Genomic DNA, 27,947 nt, shown 5'->3' with positions numbered 1-27,947 from the left:
CACAGCTCTCTGTGACCAAAGCACTACTGTCCCAGTGCCCGATTTCTATTTATTGATCGGCTGGACACTAACTGTAGCACTAATCAATGGAGACATTTCTATGAACTGCTGGCAGCAGTACATGAGCACAAGCGAGAGGAGCAGAGCATGAACAGATCAATATTACAGGGTGAAACAGCTCCCCTGCCTATTATTTAGAGAGGTATGATGGAGGGAGGAAGGGAGGGATGAAGGAGGGGTTGAAATGTGGGCAGATAATTACTGTAGGGAAGCCAGGATGGGAATGTTGTAAATGCTTAATGGTCGATGTGTAGGTGGATATGACTAAATGCTCTCAGAAAGTGATGAAATGAGAGGTGTTCTCTCTGGCATTCCACTGCTTCAGAACTACCGAAAATAATCATCCTCACTTATGCAGTATGGGTATCAGTATTGGAAGAGAAATCCTTTCTTACTAAAAACAAAATGGGATTTGGCTCACCTGTAGAAAGCTAGAGGTCTGAGGGTTCCATTTCTCCTCGGGACGCCCGTGCCAGGTGTTCAGGATACTTAAACAAACCTGGTTGTTACCGAAGGGATGACAGCAGGTGGAGATGAAGAGAAGAAAAACATTTAATGGTTAAACCAAACAATAATTACAAGTCAGAGGAGGAAGCTTATTAGTGATTGACCGTTATAAATCAAACAGGCAAATAAACCGGTCTATATTTTTTAGATTATTGCCATTGGCAGTAAAATCATTTTTTTTGTAAAGATATAATACATTTTTTTAAAAATAAAATAATATAAATAAATAAAATACAAATAACATTATTTTTGCATTTCCATTCAGTCAATATTCAGACATTTTTGACATTATCGCCATGAGCTGTAAAACAAAATAAAAAACACTTGTAAAAATAACAATATAATAACATTATTTTTATTTAATATTATTATACAGTCTATTTATCGGTATCGGCCATTGACCATTGAAAAATCTGAAAAAACAGGAAGAAAACGCTAACCTTTCCATCGTTGTACAGGTTAGGATTGAAGCGGACACTGTGGCCACCGGTGGTCTCCAGATTAACAAGAGGAGGGGAGTTTGGGTAATCTTGAGGGAAGTAGACGTCAAATTCAAAACAGCCATTGGCATATGGTGTGTCTGCGGGCCCTGTTATCAACACCTGAAAGAAAAAGCAGAAAAACAGCCATTAAAATGGCAAGCCTCCATTCATTCAAAGGTGACAAACATTAACATGAAAGCATTGTGTTGAACAGCACAGGAATAATTGTGCATGTCTAAACCATCTTTATAGACCGAGCGCTAGGGAGTATGAACAGATACAGGCAGAGACGTGAGTGAGAGAGAGGCAGATCGGAGGACTGTAATGCCATCCAGTACATCTCTCTCCACTGCAGGCGGTGGAGCTGCACCCAGGCGTAAAGACTGTTTTGACATGACCATTCAAACGCAACACTAAACACACACACCAAGCTGTACTCACACAGCTCACAAAGCTCAGTTTCCTATTAATGTCCATTAAGATTGTATGAAGTGTGGAGGAGGCCTGGCCCGCTGTTAGGGGTCAGTGTAAACAGACGGATCAGTGTCAGAGCCCCAGTCAGACCAGTCTGACTGGGGCTTGGCTTGTGGTCTGGCCTGCCCGAGCTCAAGTCAGACACTTTGACATTTACACATTTAGAGAGTAGCCAGGGTCAAAAACACATCTCAAATGTCATTAGGAAGAGTTTGTGTGTTAGAGACTTAGAGGAGAGCGAGACAAGCAAGTGACTACTGGGATTCAGTTGTTTTGTCATGCAGCAGAGATGGAAAGGTTCATGTTGACCCACGGTAAACAGCAGGGCTTGAGTCTGTCCTGGTCTGCTCTCATAATAAGCACTGACATATCCGATTCTTTAATTTTATTCATTGATCTGTGTAATTAATCGATTCACATTATTTGAATCATTAACCCGTTTTAATTTATAAAAATGTATATAAAGAAATTTATAAATATTTGATATAAATTACAAATCAAGTTTAATCAGATATTAATAAGATATAATCGGATTAAATATATATATATATATATATATGTAAAAATATAAAAAAAATTGTATTTTTTTTTTTACTTGTTGCAATTATCATTATGTGTGATAGTGTTTTAGTGATCAACAAAATTTAGTGATCTCTGTAAATCAGTTTGACAGACTCCTCAAAAAATAACCAGTATAAAAGCATGATTCGTTTATAAATCTGACATCTCTGCTAATAATGTAGTTAATTGCATGAATGCTTCTGGTAATAAATCTTACCCGTCCATATGAGATATATTCTGGTCCACAATTGTGGTGCTTTTAAACTAATTTAAGATGCTGATGTGGCCTAAATAGATCTTTTTTTTCAACAACAATCTCTTTTTTTAAATAGAGTGTCAGTGGATGGGCCGAGGGTGTATATCCATACCTTCATGATGTCCAGGCGTTCTTCATCGCAGCGGACAAACACACTGGAGGAGGAGGAGAGAGGGAGGGAGGTGGAGAGCGTGACCGCCTCCTGTGCCAATCGTCGAGCACGGGCGGCACTGTTGGCATCGCTGGCGTTCTTCACCTGAGACAGGTAATGGTAGTTCACCTTAAACACCATTTTAGAGTCCTCATCCTCACACACCATTTCAAATGTGTCTGTGGAAGAGACCACACACGAACAGTTAGTTATCAGCAGTCACAATGACAATGCAATACACCTGAAAGATATGATCAGATTCACGTTTCATCACATTTCCCCCAGAAACAGGCGTACTGTGTATTCTGAAGGGTCTGTTCTGTGTGAGCCAGTGCAGACCTGTTAACAGTCACGTCAGTTCCGATTACCTCATTCGTCTGAGGTTGGGCTAAATCATTTTTGGCAGAACAAAACTCGTCATCAATCAGAGCAAAGACAGATGTGAAATGACAACAAGAAAAGCCATTCTACCAGCAAGATAACACAATCCTCCCCAATTCAATTCAGATGCATTGTGCTCATTCAAATATTTGGTATACTTAAAGGGGAAAAAGCAGCTGAAGAGAAAACAGCAATTTCCATCCATCCATCCACTAACTATTTACTTGGTACAAATGTGTTAAAAAAAAAAAAAAAAAAGGGGGAAAATAGGTTTGAATCAGGGTTTGTGATCCATTTATGGCGCTTTTCCACTACACAGTACCGGCTCGACTCGACTCGACTCGCCTTTGTTTGGTTTTCCACTGTGTAAAAGTTGTACCTGTACCTGCTTTCGGGTACTTTTTTTCGTACCACCTCCGGCGAGGTTCTAAGCGAGCTGAGGCGAGCTAAGGCGATACTAAAATGTGACGTGAAAACAATGCCGACTGCTGATTGGTCAGAGAGAATCGTCACTATTCACTGCGTCATCTTTGCACGCGCCAGATGGAGTATCCAGAATAACCCCGCCTTTTTTAAATAGTTTAGCCAGAGATAGTTACTAAACTTACTACTATTATTATGGCAACTCGGAAGAATACGCCGTGGTCAAACGAGGAGGTGCAGACATTCCTTTGTTTGGTTGCCGAAGAGAGGATCCAGCGAGAGCTTGATGGGGCAACGAGGAACGAAAGGCGTCGCTATGACGACCGGGTACTATTTGTGGCGATACTTTCTGCAATGGAAAACGGAACGAAAAGCGAGGCGAGCCAAGGCGAGTCGAGTCGAGTCGAGCTGGTACTGGTAATGGAAAAGCGCCATAAGTGTTACTGAAAAGCTAGTAATTAAAACAAGAATGTTACATTAAAATAAATAAATACTTTAGAATATTTTGTTTACCTGCATGTAATGTGACATTAACGCATTAGGTCACCAAATAACCATAAATATATGAATGTGTTGTTAAATATATTAATTTTAACAAATGCACCAATAGTAAAACTTTGGCTGATACCGCTAAGTTGATAATTATTTTCATGTTATGACCAAAAAACAAATAAATAGCTAATACAAAATTTCTAAACAATTTCTAAATGCTACAAGTGAATTTAAGCATTAAAGCATTATAACGTATAATATAAATAGTGTAAAAGATTAATAAATAATGTAAAATATTCATTCTGAAAAATTGCTTTTAACAGTGTAACTACATTATTAGTGTTTTAAAGAATAATTTAAGTAAGTAATAGATGATGGCAAAGATAATCTAAATTTAAAAATAGAGGAAACTGATGACTTAAAGAAAATTGGTCGTTAACCAATATAGTATCGATATACTTGCATCCCTAAAATATTCGAAATTATTTGAACATTACTGTGTAAAATGTCTAATAAAATGCTTGTTCAAAGAGTTAATTCTATTATACATGCTCTCTAGATGTCTTAACAGCCAGTAAAACTCATATGTGTCTAGCACTAGCAGAGATGTGTAGTTCAAGACTCACCAAATTGTAGCTTCTTCATTGCTGCTGTATATTTCTCCTCCATTGAACGCAAGATGGACAGCGGCTTGGGCCTTGTTGCTGCCTTCTTAGAGCTCTCTGCCATCTTCCTCTCTGAGAAACAGAAGACAGACACATCAAAAAAAAAAGATATTAAAAACTTTTTTAATATTTAAAAAAGATAGAAGCATGTGTGTTTCAGAGTAGCCTGAGGGAGTGTTCGAGTGGGTCACATCTTCCATCATCTCATCTCTAAACAACCAACACATCCCTACGAGACGCAAAAGTAACCTGAATGAGGGCATGTAGCTCTGCTATCAGTGAACAAAATATACTGCTAAGAAAAAAGGCCCATTTTAAACAATTTTTTTAATACTTGATAATTAAAAGACTCCCAGTGGGACGCGTTTGACTGCAAATTTATTATCTTGATAAATGACAATAAGCATGAAATGTCATGTTGTTACACAAATGAGTCGCTGCATTTCTGTTCCCCCAATTCAGATTGTTATCGAGAGGGCGCCAGACTAATGACAACGACACCAGCAGACCATCACCACTCCAGTGAGACATATTAGACCTGCGGATAGAGGCCGTTAGAGTAACACAATTAAACTCCATATATTTATGTAAACTCCATATATTTATGGAGCTTTATGGCATTTCCGCCCATTCCGCAGTGGGTGTAGAGATATGTCCCTCATCACATGCACTGTGACAGCCAATCAAATTACCATTGCGTTTAACATAGCCGATAACGGCTACACTTTGGATACGAGCGACATAAAATCCAACCGACATCGATAGCTCCACTTACATCAGTGCACGATACTAATGGTGATATCGATACCGAACTATGAGAAACCACTCTCGACCAATCAGACACCCTGACTGCGCCATCTCTGGCACTTAAAAAAAAAAAAGATGGAGTACTAATTAAGCAGTTAAATGGGGTGGTAAGTAATGTCTCACTGCTCTTATTATATAGATTTTCCTTATGGATGGTGACAGCAGCATTGATCCGCCTCACCACGTTTAACGCCCTTTCATTCACTCATCACAGAGAGAATGAGAGCATGAGATACCCAAGGGAGGGTGATAGCTATTATATGTGGAGATACAGTGACGCAGGAAATTCCCGCAAACCTGATGACAAGGGTTTCTGCCTAGGAACAAATGCTCAAAGTGGTCTAAATTACTCTTAGCTATGTCCCAGACCCAGAAGACCTGAGAAAGACAGTTTGCAAATGTTAATAAACAGATGTGACTTCTAAAGAGCTTTAAACCCCGGGATTAGGAATTGACATGGTCACATCCGTTTTTATGAGGTCAGTGTAAAGGGACAAAACTTGATCATACAACCTCCCTGTCTGAAAATGCACCCTGGTCATGACTAAGGGCTGTTGGTTCAAATCTTAAAGAATTAGCACAACATAGATTAAGTCTAGTCTGACAAACGAAACTGCCCAGTAAAGCTGACTTTCCATTTAAAAGTCCTTCGAGAACGCAATCAGGCTTTAGAGAGCCTCTGGTGGGGGTCTGTGCTAAAGAGCCGTTTCTCTTTGGCTTATTTTGTCAGAGCAAACAGTCACTCCATGTCCCCCGGGGCCCTCAGATAAGAAAGGAGTGTGTCTTCAGCCAGTGAAATACACACCATCACTCTCCGGACTGACCACTATACACGAAGCACTGTCCTGCTTTCACTTGTGCTCTGATTCAAGTCTTGAACACCTAAGTAATCAGGCCCTACAGAGACACAGCGCATGAACAGCTTTTCTTAAAAGGGTTTTAGATGGAAATTTACTTTAAATGGTGCAGTAAAATTCATGGGTAAGACTTGGGTAAGATCAATCTTTTTGTAAACAAACTACCATTCAAAAGTTTGGGGTCGGTAAGATTATTTTAATGTTTTTAAGTCTCTAATGCTCATTTATTTAGGCTCCATTTATTTAATAGAAAATACAGTAAAAACCTGTAATTTAAATGAATTAGAAAATTAATGTGATGGCAAAGCTGAAATTTCAGCAGTCATTACTCCAGGCTTCAGTGTCACATGATCCTTCAGAAATCATTTAAATATGCTGAGTTGTTAAAACTGTAATGCTGAGAACAGTTGTGCTGCTTTATATTTTTGCCACAAAATAAAAAAAAAAGATTTTTTTTTTCAGGATTCTTTTATAAAAGGAAAGTTCAAAAGAACAGCATTTATTCGAAAATATTTTTTTTTGGTAACAATGCAAGTCTTTTTTGTCTCTATTGATGCATCCTTGCTGAATAAAAGTATCAATCTCTTTCAAAAAAAAAAAAGAAAGATAAAAATCTTACTGACCCCATTAAAACTTTTTAAATACGTTTAAGTACGTATGCATTTTATTTGAAATGGATGAGTTGGACTAAATGAGTACAAAACCACCCCAGGACGCTCTTCATTAAGTTTACAAGGAGCTGGAATCTAGACAAAGAGCAACTTTGTTGAAGAAGTTAATATATACAATGGTTTTGATTCGTTTAAAGGGTCAGTTCACCTGTAAGAGCTGCGTTCATTTTCGGAACACAAATTAAGATATTTTTAATGAAATCCGAGAGCTGTCTGAACCATCCACAGGCTGCAACGTAATTACCATGGTAAAGCCCCAGAAAGGCAGTAAAGACATTGTTAAAATAGTCCATGTGACTCCAGTAGTACAACCTTAATGTTCTAAAGCAATGAGAATACTTTTTGTGCACAAAAACAAACAAAAAGAACGACTTAATTCAACAATCTATTCTCCTCCATGCCAGTCTGCCACGCGATTCACGCAAGCACCATAACACATGCATGTGTTCGTGCTCAACCAATAGTGAACCAGCGTTCTCCTGTAAAACATGGAAGAGCTGTACCTTGTGAATAGCCCAACAAAGTGAATAGCAGGGAAGAGAGGAGAGTTTGTGGAATAAAATCGTTATTTCTTTTACGCGCACAAAAAGTATTCTTGTCGCTTGATAAACTTAAGGTTGAGCCACTGTAGTCACTTGGACTATTTTAACAATGTTTTTACTAACTTTTCTGGGCCAGCAGAATGAAATTACATAAAAGCCTATGAAGGAGTGAGACAGTTCTCAGATTTCATCAAAAATATCTTAATTTGTGTTTTGAAGATAAACGAAAGTCTTATGGGGTTGGAACAACATGAGGGTGAGTAAATACTTACAGAATTTAAATTTTTGGGTGAACTAACCCTTTAACATTTTATTGATCACTAAATTTCCATAATTCCATTTGTGTATTGATGACTTTATTTCAGTGTCTAAAATGTAGAAAATAATAAGTAAAAAATGAGTCAATGTTTCTAAACTGGAAATTCATTAAACACCCATCTGTTAAGCATTTTAATCAAAGTTATTAAAAATGTAACCATTCCATGATTATTTAATAAACATGACCTAATGGATGCATTTGGGAAATAGTAGATTGTTCTCACCGTGGTTGGCCTGCCGTAGGTTGGTTGTGGCAGCATAGACGATCTCTGCAGTCTTCTGGATGTCGGGAACTAGCAGCGTCAGGCCTTCTGGCTCTGGGTCAGATGTCTCAGCCTTCATTACCCCTTTACTTTTGTCTTTCTTTGACCTAAGGTGGACAAAGAATCATCATGGGTCACATTTCTGTTTCTGTAGACGCTATAAATTATTAATTGGGGGTCTATATTTATGCTTGTGTGCATGTGAACATGTGACATGTTTCATTGCACATTTAGTGTTGGGTTGAGTGGACTACAAAAATGGCAGAGAAAAAAACAACAGCAAGTCCTCAAGACAAGAGTTTCTCAACCTCGCATGTCCCCAAACCCCGAAACAAACATGCGCTGCTCGTGAGAGTCGCTAGTAGACACCAGTGTTGTGCAAGTTACTAAGATATAGTAACTAGTTACAGTTACTAGTTAGTTCATTCAAAAAGTAACTCAATAACTTTGTTGATTACTTACACCAAAAAGTAATGCATTACTGTTAAAAGTAACTTTTTAGTTACTTAAAAAAAAACATTCTTTAATGTTCCCATTAATGTTCTTTTATGCGTTATGGTCTACACAAACACAAAACTGACTTAAACAGAAAGTAATTTTTAAACACTATTTTATTTAAGTCAGACCAGCACAAACTGAATATATCACAAGGATTTCTGAGGTGACTCGCTATGCTGACTCGCGATCTTCGCAGTAGACGCGCCAGAGAGAAATGCACATTTCATACGGAATACATATGCAGAGAGCAGTCTGTAGTTTGTTTTCTTTCGTTTTGAATTGTTCTGTTTAAAAGTAGACATGTCTGTGAGGCAAGTAGGTTACCTTATACGCCGAGTTTCGGTTCATTTATGAGACGAGCTCTAGTTCACGCGCTGGCGCCTCCGTTTCGTGATTATCTATCGTCTGCTATATTTACTTCTTATTTATTAAATCCAGGTAATTGGTTGATGAAACATTGATTAAAATTAAGATACAATTAATACGAAACAAAATTTACTTTAAAGAAAGGTTTTGTGCTTTCTGTTTGATGTCTCTGTGAAAGTTTTAAAACATATTTTTGTGCCGCTTTCAGAGCGCTCACGTACGGAGAACTGTCACGTCCTTAACATTGTTTCTTCCTCATAAATGCGAACACTAAAAATTAAATAAAATAAATATTTTTTTCTGTGGAGACTGAGAGCCAACCCTTCTTCATCCGGTGGGTAGTATTACTTTGGTTTGCGCAGTGTAATTCACAGAATTACTAAACATTATTTTAGGCCTATAAAATTCAGCCCGTATAAATGTGCATTTTCTAAGCTTAGAAAATGGACAAAATTCATTTGATTTTAATCATAATGTAACATTATTGTGAAATTGATTTCTTTATAGGCTATTTGCTATTAGTATAGTAAATCCTTATGTTCTTATCCAACTAGGCTATGTCTGGGCCTTATGTAAAATACGGAACAAATGGCTTCTCTTATTGATTTGATACGGGATGCATCATTTTACTTGTAAATACGGGACAATTCCGTATTTTAAGGGACGGGTGGCAAGCAACCCTACCACCAATCCTACAATGCGTCTCTGCTGCAAGCAGGTTAGGCTGTAGGCTACACTTCAGCCAAAATTAATTAATTTAAAAAAGTAACGGACAACGCACCATATGGTAACGGTAACGGAGTTAATTTATTTAAAAAGTAATGCGTTACAGTATGATTTACTGTCAAAAGTAACTGCGTTACAGTAATGCGTTACAGTAATGTGTTACTAGTAACGCGTTACTGCCCAACACTGGTAGACACTGAATGCATTAAATGGGCAGCAGATCGTGACTTGTCCCAAAGTAAACCATTAAAAACAACTGTCTTGCAGCTAAGCACACACCCTCACAACATGCATCTTTCATTAAGCAGGAGGACGGAACATGAAAGAGAGAGAGAGAGACAAAGGAGAAAGAGGACATGAAATCATAAATGTCCTTTGCCCGTAAGTGACGCAGAGGAGAGTAATTAAGATGGCGCTGTCATTCAAGGGTGCACGTATTACTTTATTTCTATATACATTTAAAAAAAAAAACATTTAAAAATTATAAAAATAAAATCCTTTTAAAAATTAGTTTGAAGTTTTAAATTAAAAAACAATATTTTTTTGTTGTAAAACAAAAAACAAAATTTTATGTAAAATATAAATATTATTCCTCGACAATACATGGTAAAAAATCGAATTCATAATTTGTATGTGTTGAGTCGAGCGAAAACAGTGTGAAAATAAATTATAATCTACACTATTCTGCATATACACTATATGAAATGGACACGTTTGGAACAGCAGAAGCTCAGGTCAGTGTGAAGGTCACTGGAGATTGGAGGCTTTTCAGGGGAAACAGAGGAGCACTGACTGATCTAGCCGTCACTGTGTGTTACTCTTTTGATGAAACAAAGGTTTTGACTTGTGGCTATAGCATCAGGTTACATCTTGAGGATATAAGTCAGGTTTTTGCATGCAGGTCAGAGACTGAGTGTCACAGGGTGAACATCCATCCATCAGCAGTCACTCAGCCCGTCCTCTGTCCCTTAGTTTGACTGACCAGTGTGTGTGTGTGTGTCTAAGAGAGAGGAAGAGCGCACCTGAGGCGGTTGGTGTAGGTGTCTACGCAGGTCTTCATCTTGGCCAGTAACATGCCGACAGAGGTCTGACACTCGTTGCGTTCTTCATCCTCCTCTTCTTCGGCAGCGTCTCCTGATAGCGGCAGGAGCAGAGGAACCAGGCTGGTGCAGGTGGAGATGGCTCTTAGCAGCTCCAACAGAGCACGGTACAGGGGTACGTGACGCGCCATGTCCAAAACTGCAGGAGACAGAGAGAGAGACATTACATAATAAGACAGGACACTTATAAAAGACAAAGTTGATTACATCTCTTAAAAGACAGAAGGACAGAGGGAAACAAGGGACGACCCACACACATACACATATTCAGACTCTCAAGGTTGATGTTTTTAATGTAGAAGTTTTTAGGAGCATTATAGCCTCCAAATATTTAAACAGTTGAAATCGTTCAGGATGGTATATAAACTGAATGCTATATAAACGGAAGAGTCGTCTTGCACGCATTTTATAAATATACAAATTAGAACACTTGTCTTTTAAGCACCTGCTTAAAAGGATAGTTTAAGCAAAATATATTTTGTGAATATATTTACTGACAGAATCTTTTTATTTTTGTGTTCCATTTTTACGAGCATAAAACACAAGCACTCTTCTACTTAGCATGCTGAGATGCTATAAGGACCCGTGGTTTGAGGCACAAGGGCTGTTTGTGCATGTATTTCCTGTTTGGAGAAGGCACGATAATCCTTTTGTGGCACGGCGGAGTCTTAAAGCCAGAACGAGAACAGTGAGAGAATAAAGGATGAGAGGGAACGAGACAGAGGAAGATTACTGAGGGTCTTCAAGCAAAACGCTATAATCAGGCTCATATTATCAGTGTGCAGCTGAATGTAAGGATCATGAGTCCTGAGTGCATGTTTATGTGACTTGTGTGTGTTTTTAAAGCACCCCTATTATGCTATTTAAAGGTTACTCATTTTGTTTTGGAGGACTCCTACAACAGGTTTACATGCATCAAAGGTCAAAGAACACTTCCATTTTCTCATAATATACATTGCACATCACCACATTTTTCAATGTTTCTCAAACAAAGAGGAAACGCTTTGTGAATCCCACGTTGAACTCCGAGATTTGCGAATCAGTCGTCAGTTAAATGACGTGTTGTGGGCTGGTCAAGTTGTTAGCGGGCGGACAACGTACAACATAGGCGGACATTATGCAAATGTATCTTCTTGCGACATAGAACCATAAAGTAGGAGGATTCGAATAAAATAAAATAAAACACTCGTATTGGCGGTTCAGAGTCGATTCTTTCTTTTGGGAGACAATAAGGATTTATCATGCACTTTCGACTTTACGACTTTGCAGAACGCTCACATTCACAAACAGCTAAATTACACACTGCATGAAAGGGAATATTCAAAAAATCATAACAGGGGCACTTTAAGAAGAAAGGAATTTTAAACACCTGAAAGAGCCATTTCAAAAGGTTTTCATTTGAGTGTGCTCTCACTGCGAGGACAACATAGATCAGAGAGCGTTTAGTGTGCGTGTTGTATCATCTCAATGTCAGTCTATGTTCCAGATTCTCCTCATGCTCTCCTCAGTTCAGACTGTTTCTCCTTCACTCTCATCTCATTTACAGACTAAGTGATTTACTGCACACCAATCCTCCTCTCTGCCCCTCTCTCTACCTCATCAGACATTCAGCTCCATGCTGGATTGGGTGGATGATAAACAATGTTAGTGAGAGCGGAGAGGACACATACGTCAGCTCCCCTGCCCTCCATTGCCGTGCACAGAGAAGAGTGGAGATGATGGAGGAAGAGAGGAGGGAGGACACGACAGGACATACGAGGGGAAGACAGCAGACACATCAGAAGGAGAAGAGAATAGAGAACAGGCAAGGAAACATGAAGGGACCAGAAAGTAGGAGGGGCGAACAGAATGGAGGTAAAGAGAAAGCAGATGACATCAGAGCGGAGTAGAAGAGAGAAGAAAGCAGTAGAGGAGATAAGTAATGACAAGTGGAAAGGTGACCAGAAAGGAGAAATAAAAAGGGGGGACAAGAAAGGAAATAGTAGAGAAGACCAGAAAAGGGCAAAAAGATGAGAATGCTAGAGAGTAGAGAGAAGAAGAACAAAAGTCGGAAGAAGACCGAAAAGAGTTAAGTGGAGGAAAGAAGACGAGGGAACACAAGACAGAAAGAAAGAAAGAGAAGAAAAGTAGAAGATCAGAAAAGAGGCAAAAAAGGAAAGGGGATTTCAAGAAAAAAAAATGAGATAGCTGAAAAGACAAGTACAACAGAGAGAAGACGATAAAAAGGAGAAAAGACCAGGAGAAGAGGAAGCAGAAAAAGGAGACGATTGAGCTCTGAAAGGTGGAGAGGAGATTTAGAGGAAAAGAGAAAGCAGGAAAGATGATGAGAGTTAAGATAAAAAGGGAAGGAGTGGAGAAAACCGAAGATGAGGCAAGTGGAGGAAAGGAGAAAACAAAGGGAGGAAAAAGCAGAGGGAGACCAGACAGCGGGACAAGAAAAAAGGAAAAGGCTGAGAAAAGAGATGATCTTATTATAGATAATACTATACTCTCACGTCAAACTCCTCACAGCAGCTCTAATAACACTTCGATATCATCCATCCATCCATTCATTCCCTCTCCACCAGGACGAGACTCCAGGAGGGTCACAGGTCATCTAGACTCAAACTGATCCACCGAGCTTTAAACGATTCTTCATTTTGTACCTTAAGACCTTTGTGACTGACCTCTCCCCCCATCGTCTCACTGTCTACAGAGTGCCAAAGTAATGATGTCACTTCGTAGGCCACAACGCGGAAGTGAGTTAGCATTTTAGCACTTCCGGTTCCCTCGCCCTAAAGTCTATGGGTTTTTTGAATGGGTTTTTCCTAAATCGCCTGAAATAAGGTCTGTGGTTAAAGCCCTAAATATTTTCACGTTTTGATCTATGACATAAAACACACCAGTTATAACCTGCTTGTGGTTTTTTAAACTTTATTGTGTCTGCTAGTGGTTTTTTAAACTTTATATAGGCTTCAAAATGTATACATTTTGGATTAACTTGTAAAGATTCTCTTGATAGACAAAACCTGTAAGGGTCACAACTCTTGGTTGAACACAGATCTTATTTTTTGTGATTTTCCAAAAGTCCAAAGTTCCGAGTTGTCCCACAAAGTGACGTCATAACTTCGGCACTCTATAAAAGATGTTAGCCACAAACAAAGGCCCCATGTTGTGTGTGTGTGTGTGTGTATGTGCGTGTTTGAGAGATTGAGAGAGAGATTGAGAGAGAGATTGAGAGAGAGAGAGAGAGAGAGAGAGTGTGAGAGAGAGAGAGAGAGAGAGAGAGAGAGAGAGAGAGAGAGAGAGTGAGAGAGAGAGAGAGAGAGAGAGAGAGTGTGAGAGAGAGAGAGAGAGTGAGAGAGAGAGAGAGTGAGTGAGCCTTGTACAGACAAGAGACATCTTAAAAAAATAAAAGTGTCATACTCAGCAAGGCTGCATTTATTTGATCAGATATTTATTAGAATACAGTGAAAACAGTGATATTGTGAAATATTACAATTTAAATAATATTTAAATTAATATGTAGCATATTCCTGTGATGGCAAAACTGAATTTTAAGCATTATTACTCTAGTCTTTGGTGTCACATGATCCTGCAGAAATTATTCTTATATAATTATTTGCTGCTCAAGAAACATTTCTTATTATTATCAATGTTGAAAACAGTTGTGCTGCTTAATATTTTTGTGGAAACCATGTCCCCCCCCCAGGATTCTTTGATGAACAGAATGTTCAAAAGAACAGCATTATTTCTTTTGTAACAAATGTCTTTTCTGCAGGGCAGTATAATACAGCCCCATTATGAGGCCCCATACACACACACACACACACCGGAACCATGAAGAAACGTTTTAGGGGTATGCAGTGTGTGTGACAGTTCTCAGAGCATGTGGTGGAAACTCTTTGTCACCATGACAACAAAGATCTGGAGGACAGGCGGGACAAGACACACCAGCAGCAGTGCAGAAACGCACACTCGCTTTTTGCCTCGTGGGTTAGTTAAAATTTAATCTGTTATTTACAATGTGCAGAAACGCATAACTGTTCATGACATGCAGATAAAGAGAGACCCTCTCTTTAAAAAAAACCTTGAAAACCCCTCTTATAATAGGACTCCACTGTGAAATATGCACACTCCACATGTGTGTGTGTGTATATATGCGCATATATATATACACACACACACACACACACATATATACATATATGTGTGTGTGTGTGTGTGTGTGTGTGTGTGTGTACACTTTTCTTTGGTGTGTTTGAAGTAACACTAGCACACTTTTGTTGAAGTAAATCAGGTTGACAGGAGTCTGATTATAAATGCCGCTTTGCAGAGCGGAACTGGGCCTGGAGTCTAATGACTGACACAAAAATCATGCTTCCCAAATCATTCAGGGCACAAGAGTCCTCCGCCTGTCTGGAGTGTGTGTAAGTGAGTGAGCAAGCAAGAGAGAATCCTTCACATGATGTCCGGCTGGAAAGAAAGACACATGCAGCAAGAGCTCAGAGAAGCACTCCATCAATAATGCAACAGAATGAGGAATAAAACAAGATGAGCGCTACTGCATCTCCCTTTCACACTTCTGCATCTCTCTGACACAGACAACACTGAGACGCAAGACATGGACTGATGGCACAACCCGACCACAGACTCAACACACTGAAGAAAACAGCTCCTGATCCATGTGCCAAAGAGACCGAAAGATGGTTTATTTATCACCACAACTTATACTAAAATGCACAAGCATCTAGAATAGAGATACTGCAATATTAAACTTATGCCTGAAACTGATCAACTGATTGTTGCTGATAACCAATAAAAAGCTTAAAATTGTACTATTTGCCATCTATACGAACGAAGCACGTAAAAATAAAACACTACAAGTAAGATTCCACCAGCGAATTTGTCAATTTAAAAAAACGCCATGAAAATAAAATAATATTTATTTTGAGAGTATGAAAAAATGTAAAATAATTTATTACGACATCTGCCAAAGATAACATTTAATACTGTTATTTAATTATTAGTAGTGATGGCAAAGGTAATTTAAATGTAAAATAAAGGAAATAAGCATTCAAAATTAGATATCCAATATTGATGAATTCAAAAATGTTTGATATCAGCTGATAACCAATTAAAGGCTTAAAGAAATACTTTTATGCAGCAAGTCGGCACATTAAATTGATCAAAAGTGACAGTAAAGGCATTTATAATGTTAGAAAAGAAGTCTTTTTCAAGTTTTTAAACTTTCTATTTTAACATCACGGTTTTCAACATCGATAAGAAATTTTATTGAGCACCAAATCAGTGTATTAGAATGATTTTCGAAGGATTAAATAAATAGCCTTGGTGAAGAGACTTTCAAAAATGTAAGAAATAAAAAACTTACTGACCCCAAATTTTAAACCGTAGTGAACATTACTAAATGAATACTTTTAAGGTTGAGTACAATATTCCATTAAAGAAACCTTCACTCCTTGTCCCAATACCACACCAAATCCAACAGCATCATCAGAATGAGTCCAGATTCATAATGCCGCTATCTCTGGATTTTATTCAGCTGACCCCAGAGATAACAGGTGACAGTGGCGGCTCTCAGAGTTACTTTAAACACGTGGAATCAGCAAGCAGACACTTTGGTGCCCTGACAATCTGATTGTAGGCATTAACATCGACACCCTCATGAGAAAGTGGCCCTTCCAGGCGTTTATGTACGAGTTGCTTACAGGAGGTATCTGCGCTGCACAAAAGCTGTCATTTTCAGGAAAACAGTCTTGAATCTGAGGAAACTCTGTGCCAGCACAGGCTGTTTATACACAAGGCTGTTTGATGGAGCTAATGGCGACGACCACAGGGCTGTAATTTTCCTCCTCTGCAAAGCTGCTATAAAACCCTCAGCGAACGGAAGGATAACAAAGTGCATTCTTCCCTTTCTGCATCATTTAAAGCCACTAAATCATTCAGAACATTTCTCTCATCTGAAGAGGAATCAGTTTCTCAAAAATGCTCTAAAGACACTGTGTCTGTCTACTCATGAGGTCAGGATTTTGGACAGCGAACTGAGCAACTGATGCAAGTACCAAAATTAAAAATGTCAAAAAGGTTTTCCTTCATGGTCACATGATCCTTCAGGAATCAATCTAATATGCTGATGTGCCGCTCAAGAAACATTTTTTATTATCAATGTTGAAAATAGTTGTCAGTTAATTTTGTTCTAGAAACCATGATCCATTCTTTCAGGACTCAGTGATAATTAGAAAGTTCACAAGAACAATTTAATTTGAAATAGAAATATTTTTTTAACTGAATAAATGTCACTTTTGATCAATTAAATGCATTTTTGCTGACTAAAAGTATTGATTTCTAAAAAAAGAAAATCCTACTAACCAAAACCTTTTGAATTGTAGAATATTTCCTAATTTGACACTAGGTAAGAAACTGTGATTAAATCGCCAGCATAAACCAATAAAAAACAGTTTGAAGACCAGCATCCTACAGTCCACAAAGCAAAGTCGACCGAAGGCCAACAAAGCAAAAATAATCTTGAGGTCCAGTTACTTTCTGTGACTGCTTCATTTTAATGACCATACCATTTCTGTCCTCCCATCCTTCCTTTCACTCCTCCACTTTCATTTCTTTATCCAATTTAGCTCCCGTGCACCCATCTAGGCAAAAAGGGGCATCTATCTCTCTCCACGCAGGAGGGCGTAATTAATTTTGACAAGCCCTCTGACAGACATTTGCCATTTTGTGTGGGCACACACATGCTGTCAAAGAGCTTTGGAGAGAGGAGAATATGACTTTACAAAGGGCACCTGTTTAAATGAGCAGAATGAGATATATTAAATAGGGGTGTGCGATATCGGCAAAATAAATAAATAAATAAATCTCAATATTTTCTGGGATTTTGTTTAACGATGATCAGACGATATTTTTTTATGTGTTTTACTGTGCTGCTAACTTGGACAGCTGACTCCTAAACTTTTTTTTACTCTTCATATTTTGTGCGGTGTTAGTTTTGCAGCAGTGACAGAAATTGAATGTTCAAATGTTGAAATATTTTTTTTCCCTTTATAACGGCAAATTTTTTCTTACCTAATTAAATGTAGCCTATGCTTGATGTCAAATTATTACATTTAATCAATAAATCCAATTAAAATAATAAGACACTATAGGGCTGTTACCAATCAAATGAAATCAGTATCAACTAAATCCATCTTTGCAATGCAGAGGAAACAAAGAAGCTGCAACTGAAGTGGCATTTAGATGCATTTACACAGACTGTTTAATGCAGCTCAGAGATGACAAATGAAAAACCTAGTTAAATGTAACTCTTTTGATTGTTTTTAAATAAAACGCTAATATATTAAACCATTTTAAAATTGAAAAGATGCTTTAAATATGAAACTAAAACCACCAGTAGTAGGTGGCAGCAAGTCACTGTTAGTGAGCGAATCATCGAGTCATTAATTCAACAGATTATCTCAAACAGCTGATCATTTCAGGAACAAAGCATTTGACTTTTATTGAGTGAGTCATTGAATCATTCATTCAACCGATTCGTTCAAATGGACCGATTCATTCAGTAACGAAACACCGCTGTGTGTTGCTCAGAGACACAAAATAGTTCTGCTGTGGCTTTATTTTGAACTATGCTATTCAGTGAAATAAAGCAAAACAGGCATATTGTGTCACTTAATATGAACTTGGTTTATTAAACTGCTGTATAAATTTAATAGCACATTTGCAATAGTGCTGATGTTTGAGGGGAATTTAGCACTCTTTGTGTGATTTCATAACTATCAAGATATAAATATGAGTTAAAAGACAAAGTCATACAGGGGCATTTTTACTGCATTTTAATAGAGTAAATCAAGCAGTGAGAGCGTGCAGTCTAAGTGCGCACGCACAGTCTAAGCTAAACCGAAAAGGCTACATCAATTAGTGTATGTACTCTCTAAGCGTGGTTTTTTAAAAGGGAGGGGCATACTCGATAATGTCAGATTGCACATCGTTAAAACAAAAATTACGATCTATTGTGCACACCCCTAATATTAATAGATCACAGAAGAGGAAACCGGCTGAATGCTATTACAACCCTTCACTACAAACATCTTAATGAGAAAAAGAAACTGTACACTGGGGCTGGGAAAAAAACCTCAGCAAGAGAAAAATAATGCATCTTGCAGGTTTTGACTGTCAGGTATGAATTGTGTGCATTGTTCAGAGTTTGTCCTCTAATGATGATCGTGGTGGAGATTTAGAGAAGAAAAAAAAGGGTAAAGGCATGAATGTGCTTCGGATGAGTGCACACACATCCATTAAAAGGTTTCCAAGCCATCACTCACTCTCTCTGTTTTTGGTGTTTGATCGAGGGGAGTAGGAGTGCATCCTGCAGGATGTTGCGGCAGGTTTGAAAAGCTTGTCAGAGCTGACCCAATTCACCACTGTCCATTTCTGTGAGTCTCTGCAGAACCTTGCTCAAGGTCTGTATTACACCATCAACTTCTGTTTTAAAAGCTACATGTAAATGCACTAAAAATTCAAGACTAGGGGTGTATCCTAATGACTGTCTGCCACTAAAAATTTGAGGGCCGAAACTGGTTGCAAAAGTGACTAATCTGGTCATTTTAGCAGTTATTTTAAGGTCACTGTTAGTTTTTTATAACCAATTATAGTGTATAAATATAATATATAATTTCCTGGCCACCAAGGACTGGGGCTGTCAAGTGTCAATATTTTTATTAAAATGTTTATGATGCATAAAAGCTCAAATCTACATGAATTGTAATTGCACGGAAAAATGCAACCAAGTTTATTATTCAGAATTACTCCTTTTGTGTTCCCTGGATGGATGAAAAAAAAAAAAAAAATGTAGATATATTATACAACAGATTTGAAAAAAACAAACTGTTGAACACAATTGACTGCAAAGATGTAAGGAATTTATAAATGATTCCAAATTATCGCAGATTCGTATTGCTTGAATTTAATGAATAAGGCCTTTTATCACAATAATCTTAATCAAAAAATTGCATTATTTTTGTGAATTTTACATTCAGTTAACCTCTTTGCTACAGAAGTGCATCGGAGCTCAAAGGCGGTAGTCTGATCTTAAGTGATTAGAACCAGATATTAATAGATCATCAATATTAGAACATGAGCAGATCTTCAAGGCAGCACAATCTGTTCAATGTATTATGGTCACACACACATACAGTAATGAGATCGCTCCATAATCGCCCACCACTGGCTGTCAGCTTGATGATTATATGATCCACAGCTCCAGAGAGAGAAAATTACAAACAAATAAATGAATATAAACAATGGCTCATTGACAAAGAACTCCACTTAAAGGAGATTGAAAAAAAATATCCTGCCTCTTTCTGCATGGCTTCTAACCTGCCGGGTTCATTTTGATACGTTTGAAATGTTCTTGCACAGCACTGTGAGCCAGGGACCGAGGGAATTCACCCACATGATAATTACATTTAATTGGACTGTGCGATAATTTCTGCACATTATGGTTACTGAAATGTGCCTATACAAATTATTTAAGAGAGAGCTACAAAGAGAGAACAAAAGAGAGAGCTAGAGAGGGGTGGGGGTGTTGTCCTGGCATGAGACATGCTCTCAAACATTTTTGTTGAAGATAATTGAAGCAAATAAAGCTCATATTTTAACATTTTTACACACATACACACACAGTACCTCAGGAAGCCTCAGGATGAAACACTGACATTGAACTACAGTAAAACAAAGACAAACTGCTTAAACACTGCAGAAACAGCTAATCCACATAAATAAAAAGTAAAAACATTTGTTCAAGCTGTAAAAAGAAAACATTATTATAAAAAAGGGTAATGATTCAAAAATTATCGTGTCATCATTGTTATATGTAACTCCAAAAAAGGAAAGAAACATAACCAAAACGTTCAACCCCTCCCTTCAAACCATCTGGCTCCTTTTTGCTATGGAACACCTATTTTTCAAGACCCAAACAATTAAAATCACTAAAATCAATATACATCTTTTTCCTCTTTGAATAGCCATTTCACTCACAACCCCCCCAAAAAAAACATTACGGAAGTTAATTGGGTTCCAAATGCTGTTTCAAGATTCTGCATCCAACTACTTCCTCTCAGACTTGTACAGTTGTGCCTGTAGGTATAGTCTTCTATTGACCTCCTGTAATTGTACGCCTGCCCGGAGGTCAGGATCATTTCAGATTGAAACCCGTAAATAATTGATCTGGCTTTGCTGAGGTCCGAGGGCTGCTAGAAGTAAACCAACTCATTTATGTAGCACATAACACTGATATGATTTTATCGGACTGGTTGTGGCAGGGATGGAGTGTATACAGATCTTCTACTCTCTCCTCCTCTATTAAAATGTTAATGTGGACAGTGAGGTTGAGTTTATTAACACACACCGATGGACAGGAGACCAGATAAGGGAAAAGAGCAGGATGGAAAACCGTAAAACGCATAGGGGAAGGAATGTTCAGACGTACTCAAGGAGGATGAGGGGGGGAGGTTGTGTTGTACTTTATTTGCACTGATGGCGAGTAAGGAAACAAGAATCATGCTCCTCAAGGGTAGAGATGAGTCAGTGTTCGGACACGCTGTGCTCACGGTAGCTTGCGTTTGAGTTTCGAGTTGGGCTGCTGTAGACGAGGATTACAAGAAAACCATTTCTTCACATTTCATCTTCAAAGCTGTCAGCATTAAAGGCCACTTAAATAACATTTATTTACTGTGAGGGGCCCGTGATCTAAAGTTCAGGGATAAATTTCATTTCAAATGTCAATGTGATCATTTTCTAAACTGTCCTATGAAGTATATCCGTAAATCTTCCTCACAAAAACGACTTCTTAATGAGGTTTTTTTATTTAGTCTTTTGACAGAGGCCAATTCAGCAAGACAAAATACACAGATAAAAAATGCGTGCTTTAAAACAATTGATAATGTCTTCTGAAGTGTTGCTTTCACGTGAATGTATTTTGTTTCAGTGGTTTTTTTATTTTTAAACTGGAAAAGTGTGCTTAAAATCAAAAAAAGTTAGAGGAAATGGCTGTACTTATTCTTTAAAAAAAAAAAACTGTGCATTTGCCTGGAGTAAGCAGGCAAGTTCTGAAAAATCATGCCTTGGTGCAAGCAGGCATTGCAAGTTTGAGTCAAGCTCATTTCCAATCCTTTCATCCCTAATCTCCTCATCATTTCCTGCCTACTGTCGGCTATTTTTGCAAATAAAACAAGAAAGAAAATGTTAATGCACTCAGGCTTTTATGGTCTTAGTGTTCTTTGCAGATGACAGGATAAATAATCAAAAAAGCCTGAAAAATAGTCTGGGATTATCGATAATCAGAAGACAAGGACACTTCATGTCAGTTTTATGTCAATATGTAATCTATCAAATCCCAAATATGCCAAATGGCCACCATTCCACACCTTCTCTCCATTTAGATGCTTCTCTTCTCCTCATCTCTCAGTAGCTTTACCTCGTTCTTGGCAATAAAGACATTTGACGTGTGAGCCTACTCACCGCCCACCCTCTAGATCTCCCTCGTTCGCTCTGTTTCCGCGGTTACCAGTCACTCTGCTTGGTTATGCAATGCACGGCACTCTCAGACTCCGAGACGGGACCTATAACCACACGACTGCCATCGGCTACGGACAGAGAACGGCAGGGTGGGGAGCTCGCAGCTGCAGGTCACCAATCTCATGAGCGTCCGGAGGCATTTGTGCGCATCTGTAGCGCTTCTACACCCAAAGAAAAAGAGGAGCGCAAAAGAAGAAGGGAAAGAAATCGCGGAGGAGGGAAAGGAGAGAAGGTGGGGGCCGGTGTTTATTATAAATGCTGAGACACCTCACTTTCAGATGCTAAAAGGGTCAGATAGACAAGAGTGACAGCAGAGAAAGGGAGTGTGTGACAGAGGGAGGGGAGAGAAAGGAGGGGAGGAAGAGAGAGATTTTTTTAATGGATATTTTGGTAAAAGGAGAGAAAGCATGGGAGGGGAAAGGAGACCAGGGAGTGGATTTCTCCGAGCCCCCCTTGAATGAAAGGTGTAAGGCGTTCAAGCGAAGAAAAAATAAATAAAACAATGCTGGCAAGAATAAAAGAACTGAATGAACGTGGAACAAAAGGAAGGTCTGGTGATACATAATGAGGCTGGAATACTGACAGAATGAGCGAGAGAAAGCTAGAGGGAGAGCGATAGGAAGAGAGAGACAGAGAGAGCGAGCGAAGGGGAGGGACATTGGGGACTGAGATTGTTGTCTGCGTAACGCACACGGCTCAAGGAGATGCTGTTGTAGACCTACTCTTTTACCCTCTCTCTTTCTTTCTTTCTCTCTCCCTCTCTCTCTCTCCACCTCTCAATTTCTCTTTTCTCCCCCTTTACTATCTCGGGGACATCGGATGTTTGGCCAACTGGCCCCCATGTTGCCGTCAGCTCAGATATGCCTCTCCTGTGAGCCCACAGCATGCTGGATCTTCCCCCAGATCTCCCACGCCGTAGGGTAAGACTACCTGTTTTCTTCCTACACTTTCTGTTTATTGTCTTGCTCTCTCTTCACCGTTTGTGTCAGTCTGTCCAACTGCTTTATTGTCCACTTCGCCGAGCTGTATGTTTGGCCCCAAGCTGCTTATCGGGGTTGATGTTCTGGTACCTAGTTGTAGGAACCTGGACGTATATGCTTCTATGTTTGCTCCAATGAATGTGGCACAATGCTATACCATTAAGAAAAGACAGGATGAGAAAAGAGCTATCGTTTAGTGTGCGTGGCAGAAGCAAACAGCAAGTGAGACGGTATAAATGTACAGTAAATCATCTCAGCTGCCGAGAGTCGCCCTGTTGTAGCAGCTCCGCAGGGAAATATATTTTCTGAGGGGGAAATCCATCACAGATGTGGGGGGAGACATCCTCTTTTGTGTTCATTACGCCACACTCGCAGCTGGGCAATCAGTGGAGAGAGAAATCTCACCCTCTATGCCGCTCCACTGGGCATTCAGTCTGGCTTCTGGATGAGCGCTTCTGGTGGCCGTCTGAGAACGTAAGGTGCGGATCACATGGAGGAACGGAAAGAGGCTTCCACATCTTGTTGATTGTTTTTCTCACATTGCTCTCCTGTTTCTCCACAGATAAGCACCCTGGAGACAGAGGTGTTGGGGTCAGAATGGGAACCACCACCGTCAGTATAGAGGAGGTTCGGGCGCTAGAGGGAAAAGAGGAGCGAGAGGAGTCTATCTTGGCCCTGCTGGGGATCATTGGCACCTTCTTGAACCTCTTCGTCATAGTGTTTGTTTACATTTACACCACTCTGTGAGAAGGATCCACGCGGGTTGGAAGCAGTTGGAGGTGAGAGGTGTGGTCCAACAGAGATATGACAGCAGGGTTGACGTCTCAAAGAGAAGAACGTGGAAGATGACACTGGACTGCTCGGGACTGGGAGAGTGACGCTTATTCTTGACCTCTGACCCCGGCGGATATATATCAATGCGATGGACATCACCTTAACACAGGTATTCTTGTGCAAACAAACAATTCTTGGATACGCCAGATTGGTACCCTTGCGAGACGTGGTCATGGGCCAAGAGACATTTCGTTTACCTGGCTATGGGAATTACATTGACAACTGCCTAGTTTCGATTACAAAGAAACAGGTATGCCGAAAGACCTTATTGGTCAAACACAAGAATGTAATAGGGCAACAGAACAACACCCTCCGAACTTATCCACCAATAGAAAGAATTCTGCAATAAAATGGAAACATTGGAATTATAAAATATTTTTCTATTAAGAACAAAAGAAAGAATGAGACACTTCGAGACCCATCTGCAGGTTCAAAATGCTGGACCTTATGGGGACAGGCTGTTTGGTGACATTTGGACACTTTTTCACTACAGATCCTCTGACTGGTTGAGGGAAGATAAACAGAAAAATATGAGTGTGTGTTTTCTCTCTGATTTGAGTGCGGTGTCAGACACGTTGTTTCAGTGCAAAGGAAAACACTTTTGTATCGATACATGACAACATACTAGATGTACTGTGCCATAGGGAATCTGATCAATAAAATAATATTCTATGAATCAGGATGTTTTCAATGACATGCATGTGAGGAAAAAAATGCTTTATGTTTTAGCTATATTAAATGGTCCTGTTTCGAGAAGACCAGAGTTGACCAATCACGTATATGCTGCCCTTGCACGTCTATGAGTCTGAGTCATGCATTTGGATTTTTGAGTGTTAGTGGAGCTCAGCGCACCATAAGGAGAGGCAGGTGAAACAACAAACAGTGGCGAAACGCTACAGAGAGAAAAACAGAGAGAGGAGGAGGTTGAGGCAGAGATGGTTACTAGGTAATAATCCTCTATTTTCATCTGTTTGTCCCAGTGGTGATGGAGGTGTTTTTAAGCGTTCTGAGTTTGCAGAGGTCAATTTTCATGTCACATGAAAGAGAGAGGTGGAAATAGCTGATGGGAGCTTCATGCATGAGAATGAGGCTTCAGATTGCGCTCTAAACAGCCTCCGACTTTCACTCCCCCAACCAATTCAAATACGGCTGAAAATGTGAGCATGTGATTTAATTGTTTTTCTTTTTTGCGAGAAAATGATTAAGTTGCTGTGTGCGCGTGTGTTTGCCCTCTATCTCAGTGTGTTACAATATGTCACACTGAAATGTGCTCAAAAAATCTGCCTGTGGAAATGTTAGCAGGGCTTTACACTTAGTCTCAGGTCCCTCAATAAATTCCAAAGCCACAGGGCACTGCTATAATAAAGGCCTGTGCTGTAAATCAGCATGTACCTGCAGGGCTTATCATCAAATACAAATCCCCATTACAATGGCTCTGTGTAAACCAGCACTCAGACCAGCGTAAAACCTCTCTACCTGCACTCAGATCAGTGGAAACTCTCTAAACTAGTTCTTTTGTCAGCAAGTCTGTTTACATGAACTTTAAAATTTATTTTGAAAATTATATATATATATATATATATATATATATATATATATATATATATATATATATATATATATATATACACATATGCATACATAATGTAAAAGCTTTAATCTGACTGATACTGAACTATTGAGTTTTATTGTGCCAGACTAGTAAGAATAACAGACTTGGATAACGTGATTGTAGCTCGATTTTTCTCCAGCATGCATACACATTAATCAAACTACAATTTCATCAAAAGACACAGGTGACGCATTTAATCCTTCAAACATTCAAGTGTTCATTATGTCACCTAAACTTGGACAGATCTTTAAAGACTGTAGCTCAATTTTAAATGTGCATATATACATGCTAAGAGTAAACCCTCTACATCAGCTTTAAAATCAGTGTAAACCCTCTCAGATCAAATCAAACCCTCTACACCTGCAAAAAACACCTAGTACAGCCACATTTGTCAATCCTAAGAGCTTAAACTATAAATAAAGCACTTACCGCATTTTGATGGACATGGCTTCCTGACACACACAAATAAATAAATTGAATGATGAACACACAAATGAATGATTCAGTTTAGATTCAGCTTTCAGGCGTAAAGCAGGGTGTGTGTTTGTCCTGGGGTCAGCATCCTGTGCAAGCCGCCCACGTGAGGTTACACGTGACACAGTGGTCAAAGACATATGAATCACAAATGCTTTATTCACATCTCTGCTCTTCACAGGCCATCTCAACACACACACACACCTTTTACAATACTTAAAAGCCTTAACTTTGAAAGCACACTAGTGATGCCTTAAAATTTCTCCCTAGTCAGAGCACTAGATTTTTAAACAAAGCATGGGTGAGGAGATAAATATAAATAAAGTGTTGGGAGTGAAAAAGGAGCCATATTGAGGGGGTGGGAGAAGAGAGGAACGAGAAAACACTATGATAATTTATGTTTACACGCAGGGAAAAGACAAGCACCTCAAAACCCACCCTACTTAATGAGTACACCACGTCAGCACCGTTTCACACAAATACGCTAACATTACAAAAGCCTTTGCATATGTCAGGGATGCCATGTGTAGGTGAGTGTGATATCCCTGTAATGAAAATAGCTTCCAGGGGACTATGAAATAAAGGGAAATAAACAACATTGAAGAGGAAATGCATGTCATACAGACCTGCATTACCACAAAAGCTTGAACTTTTGTACACAAACTGATAATACCAGGACTGTGGTATTATTTTCTTGCTTTATTCGTCCGCTAGACAGCATTCTAAATTAATAGATACATACTAGGAATGCATCAAGATTAAAATTCTGGGTGATATTTTCATGTTATGGCCAATACAATTCTATACTAGTTTGTCGAATTAAATAATAATTAAAAAAACAAAAACAAATTGTTTAAAATCTTAACCACTTTTTATACTTTAACACTAAATGCCCGGATCTATTGTGACGCATCAAATTTTTTGGTTGCGTCTGTTGTCAAACATCACAGTTTCAGTTATCCCTCATTTGAATTTGGTTGTCACTCCCGAATCTCTTGCAGTGTGTGAAAAATAACACTTTTTTTTTCAAATTCTGAACAGGTTATATCAGAAAAAGCGCTTGCTTTGTAATCAAAGCTGATATCATTTCAGTTCAGCTGCAGCGCAAGCTCACTAACTGAGTGAAATCTCCTGTTATAATCAAAAATCTGTCTATACTGCACAATGAATCAATGTTGAAAACAGTTGTGCTACTTAATATTTTTGAGGAAACGTGATACATTTTTTTCAGGATTCTTTGGTGAATAGAAAGTTCAGAAGAACAGCATTTATTTGAAATAGAAATCTTTTGTAATATTATAAATGTCTTAACTGTCACTTTTAATCAATTTAATGCATCCTTGCTGAATAAAAGTATTAATTTTTTAAAAATATATCTTACTGACCCTAACCTTCTGGACAGTAGTGTGTTCAATGAAAATCAAATAAAAACATCCCTAATATCAGGTCATAACTGATATGATAACAGTATATTGTGCATCCGTTACATACCCTCCAATCACCTTCACACAGTTGAGACAGAGCAACAAATCTGGCACCTTCTCTTCTGGTTGATAAAAAATAAGTTTTCTTAAATAGTTTACGCTGTTATTTTTTACTTTGAAGTTCCAAACCCAAGTGAAAAAGGTCAATTTCACACAATTACAAAACCGCACCTCTGACCACCCCTGCCCAATTGTAATTTGTAATAGTGTAACAATTCCCCTCTCAAAATCTTAATGTAATAATTCTTGAATTTTTAAACTGAGAAGCAGAGTAAAAATTTTTTTTGTTATATTTATCAACGTTATGACCATCAGATTGGCAGAAGGTTATGCAAAAATATGCAGATGAAGTGATGAATGTCGGGAAAAGATGTGGGTTT

General features: G+C 38.7%; 1 protein-coding gene and 1 long non-coding RNA gene across 13 annotated transcripts in view; one reads left to right on the top strand and one right to left on the bottom strand.

Annotated features, from left to right (window-relative positions):
• Window positions 1–27,947, bottom strand: part of birc6 (baculoviral IAP repeat containing 6) — a 117,576-nt gene that overhangs the window by 15,066 nt on the left and 74,563 nt on the right. For all 12 annotated transcript variants that reach the window (XM_077239452.1, XM_077239444.1, XM_077239446.1 and 9 more), the window contains exons 66-71: window positions 10,523–10,739; window positions 7,872–8,017; window positions 4,414–4,524; window positions 2,453–2,670; window positions 1,008–1,169; window positions 482–559 (exon numbers count right to left, since the gene is read on the bottom strand). In XM_077239452.1, the coding sequence (XP_077095567.1) occupies window positions 482–559; window positions 1,008–1,169; window positions 2,453–2,670; window positions 4,414–4,524; window positions 7,872–8,017; window positions 10,523–10,739 (932 nt within the window). The remainder of the gene's footprint in view (window positions 1–481; window positions 560–1,007; window positions 1,170–2,452; window positions 2,671–4,413; window positions 4,525–7,871; window positions 8,018–10,522; window positions 10,740–27,947) is intronic.
• On the top strand, window positions 22,148–24,673 carry LOC143747021 (uncharacterized). Its single transcript, XR_013206649.1, has 2 exons — window positions 22,148–23,642; window positions 23,726–24,673. It is a non-coding gene; the product is annotated as an uncharacterized LOC143747021 (long non-coding RNA).

Source organism: Siphateles boraxobius, unplaced genomic scaffold (assembly GCF_051911475.1).
Source record: "Siphateles boraxobius isolate OS27281-9 unplaced genomic scaffold, OSU_SipBor_1 22, whole genome shotgun sequence".
NCBI classification, from domain to species: domain Eukaryota; kingdom Metazoa; phylum Chordata; class Actinopteri; order Cypriniformes; family Leuciscidae; genus Siphateles; species Siphateles boraxobius.
The sequence above is the reverse complement of the archived record's forward strand: the minus strand, read 5'-3'. Positions and strand labels throughout refer to the sequence as shown.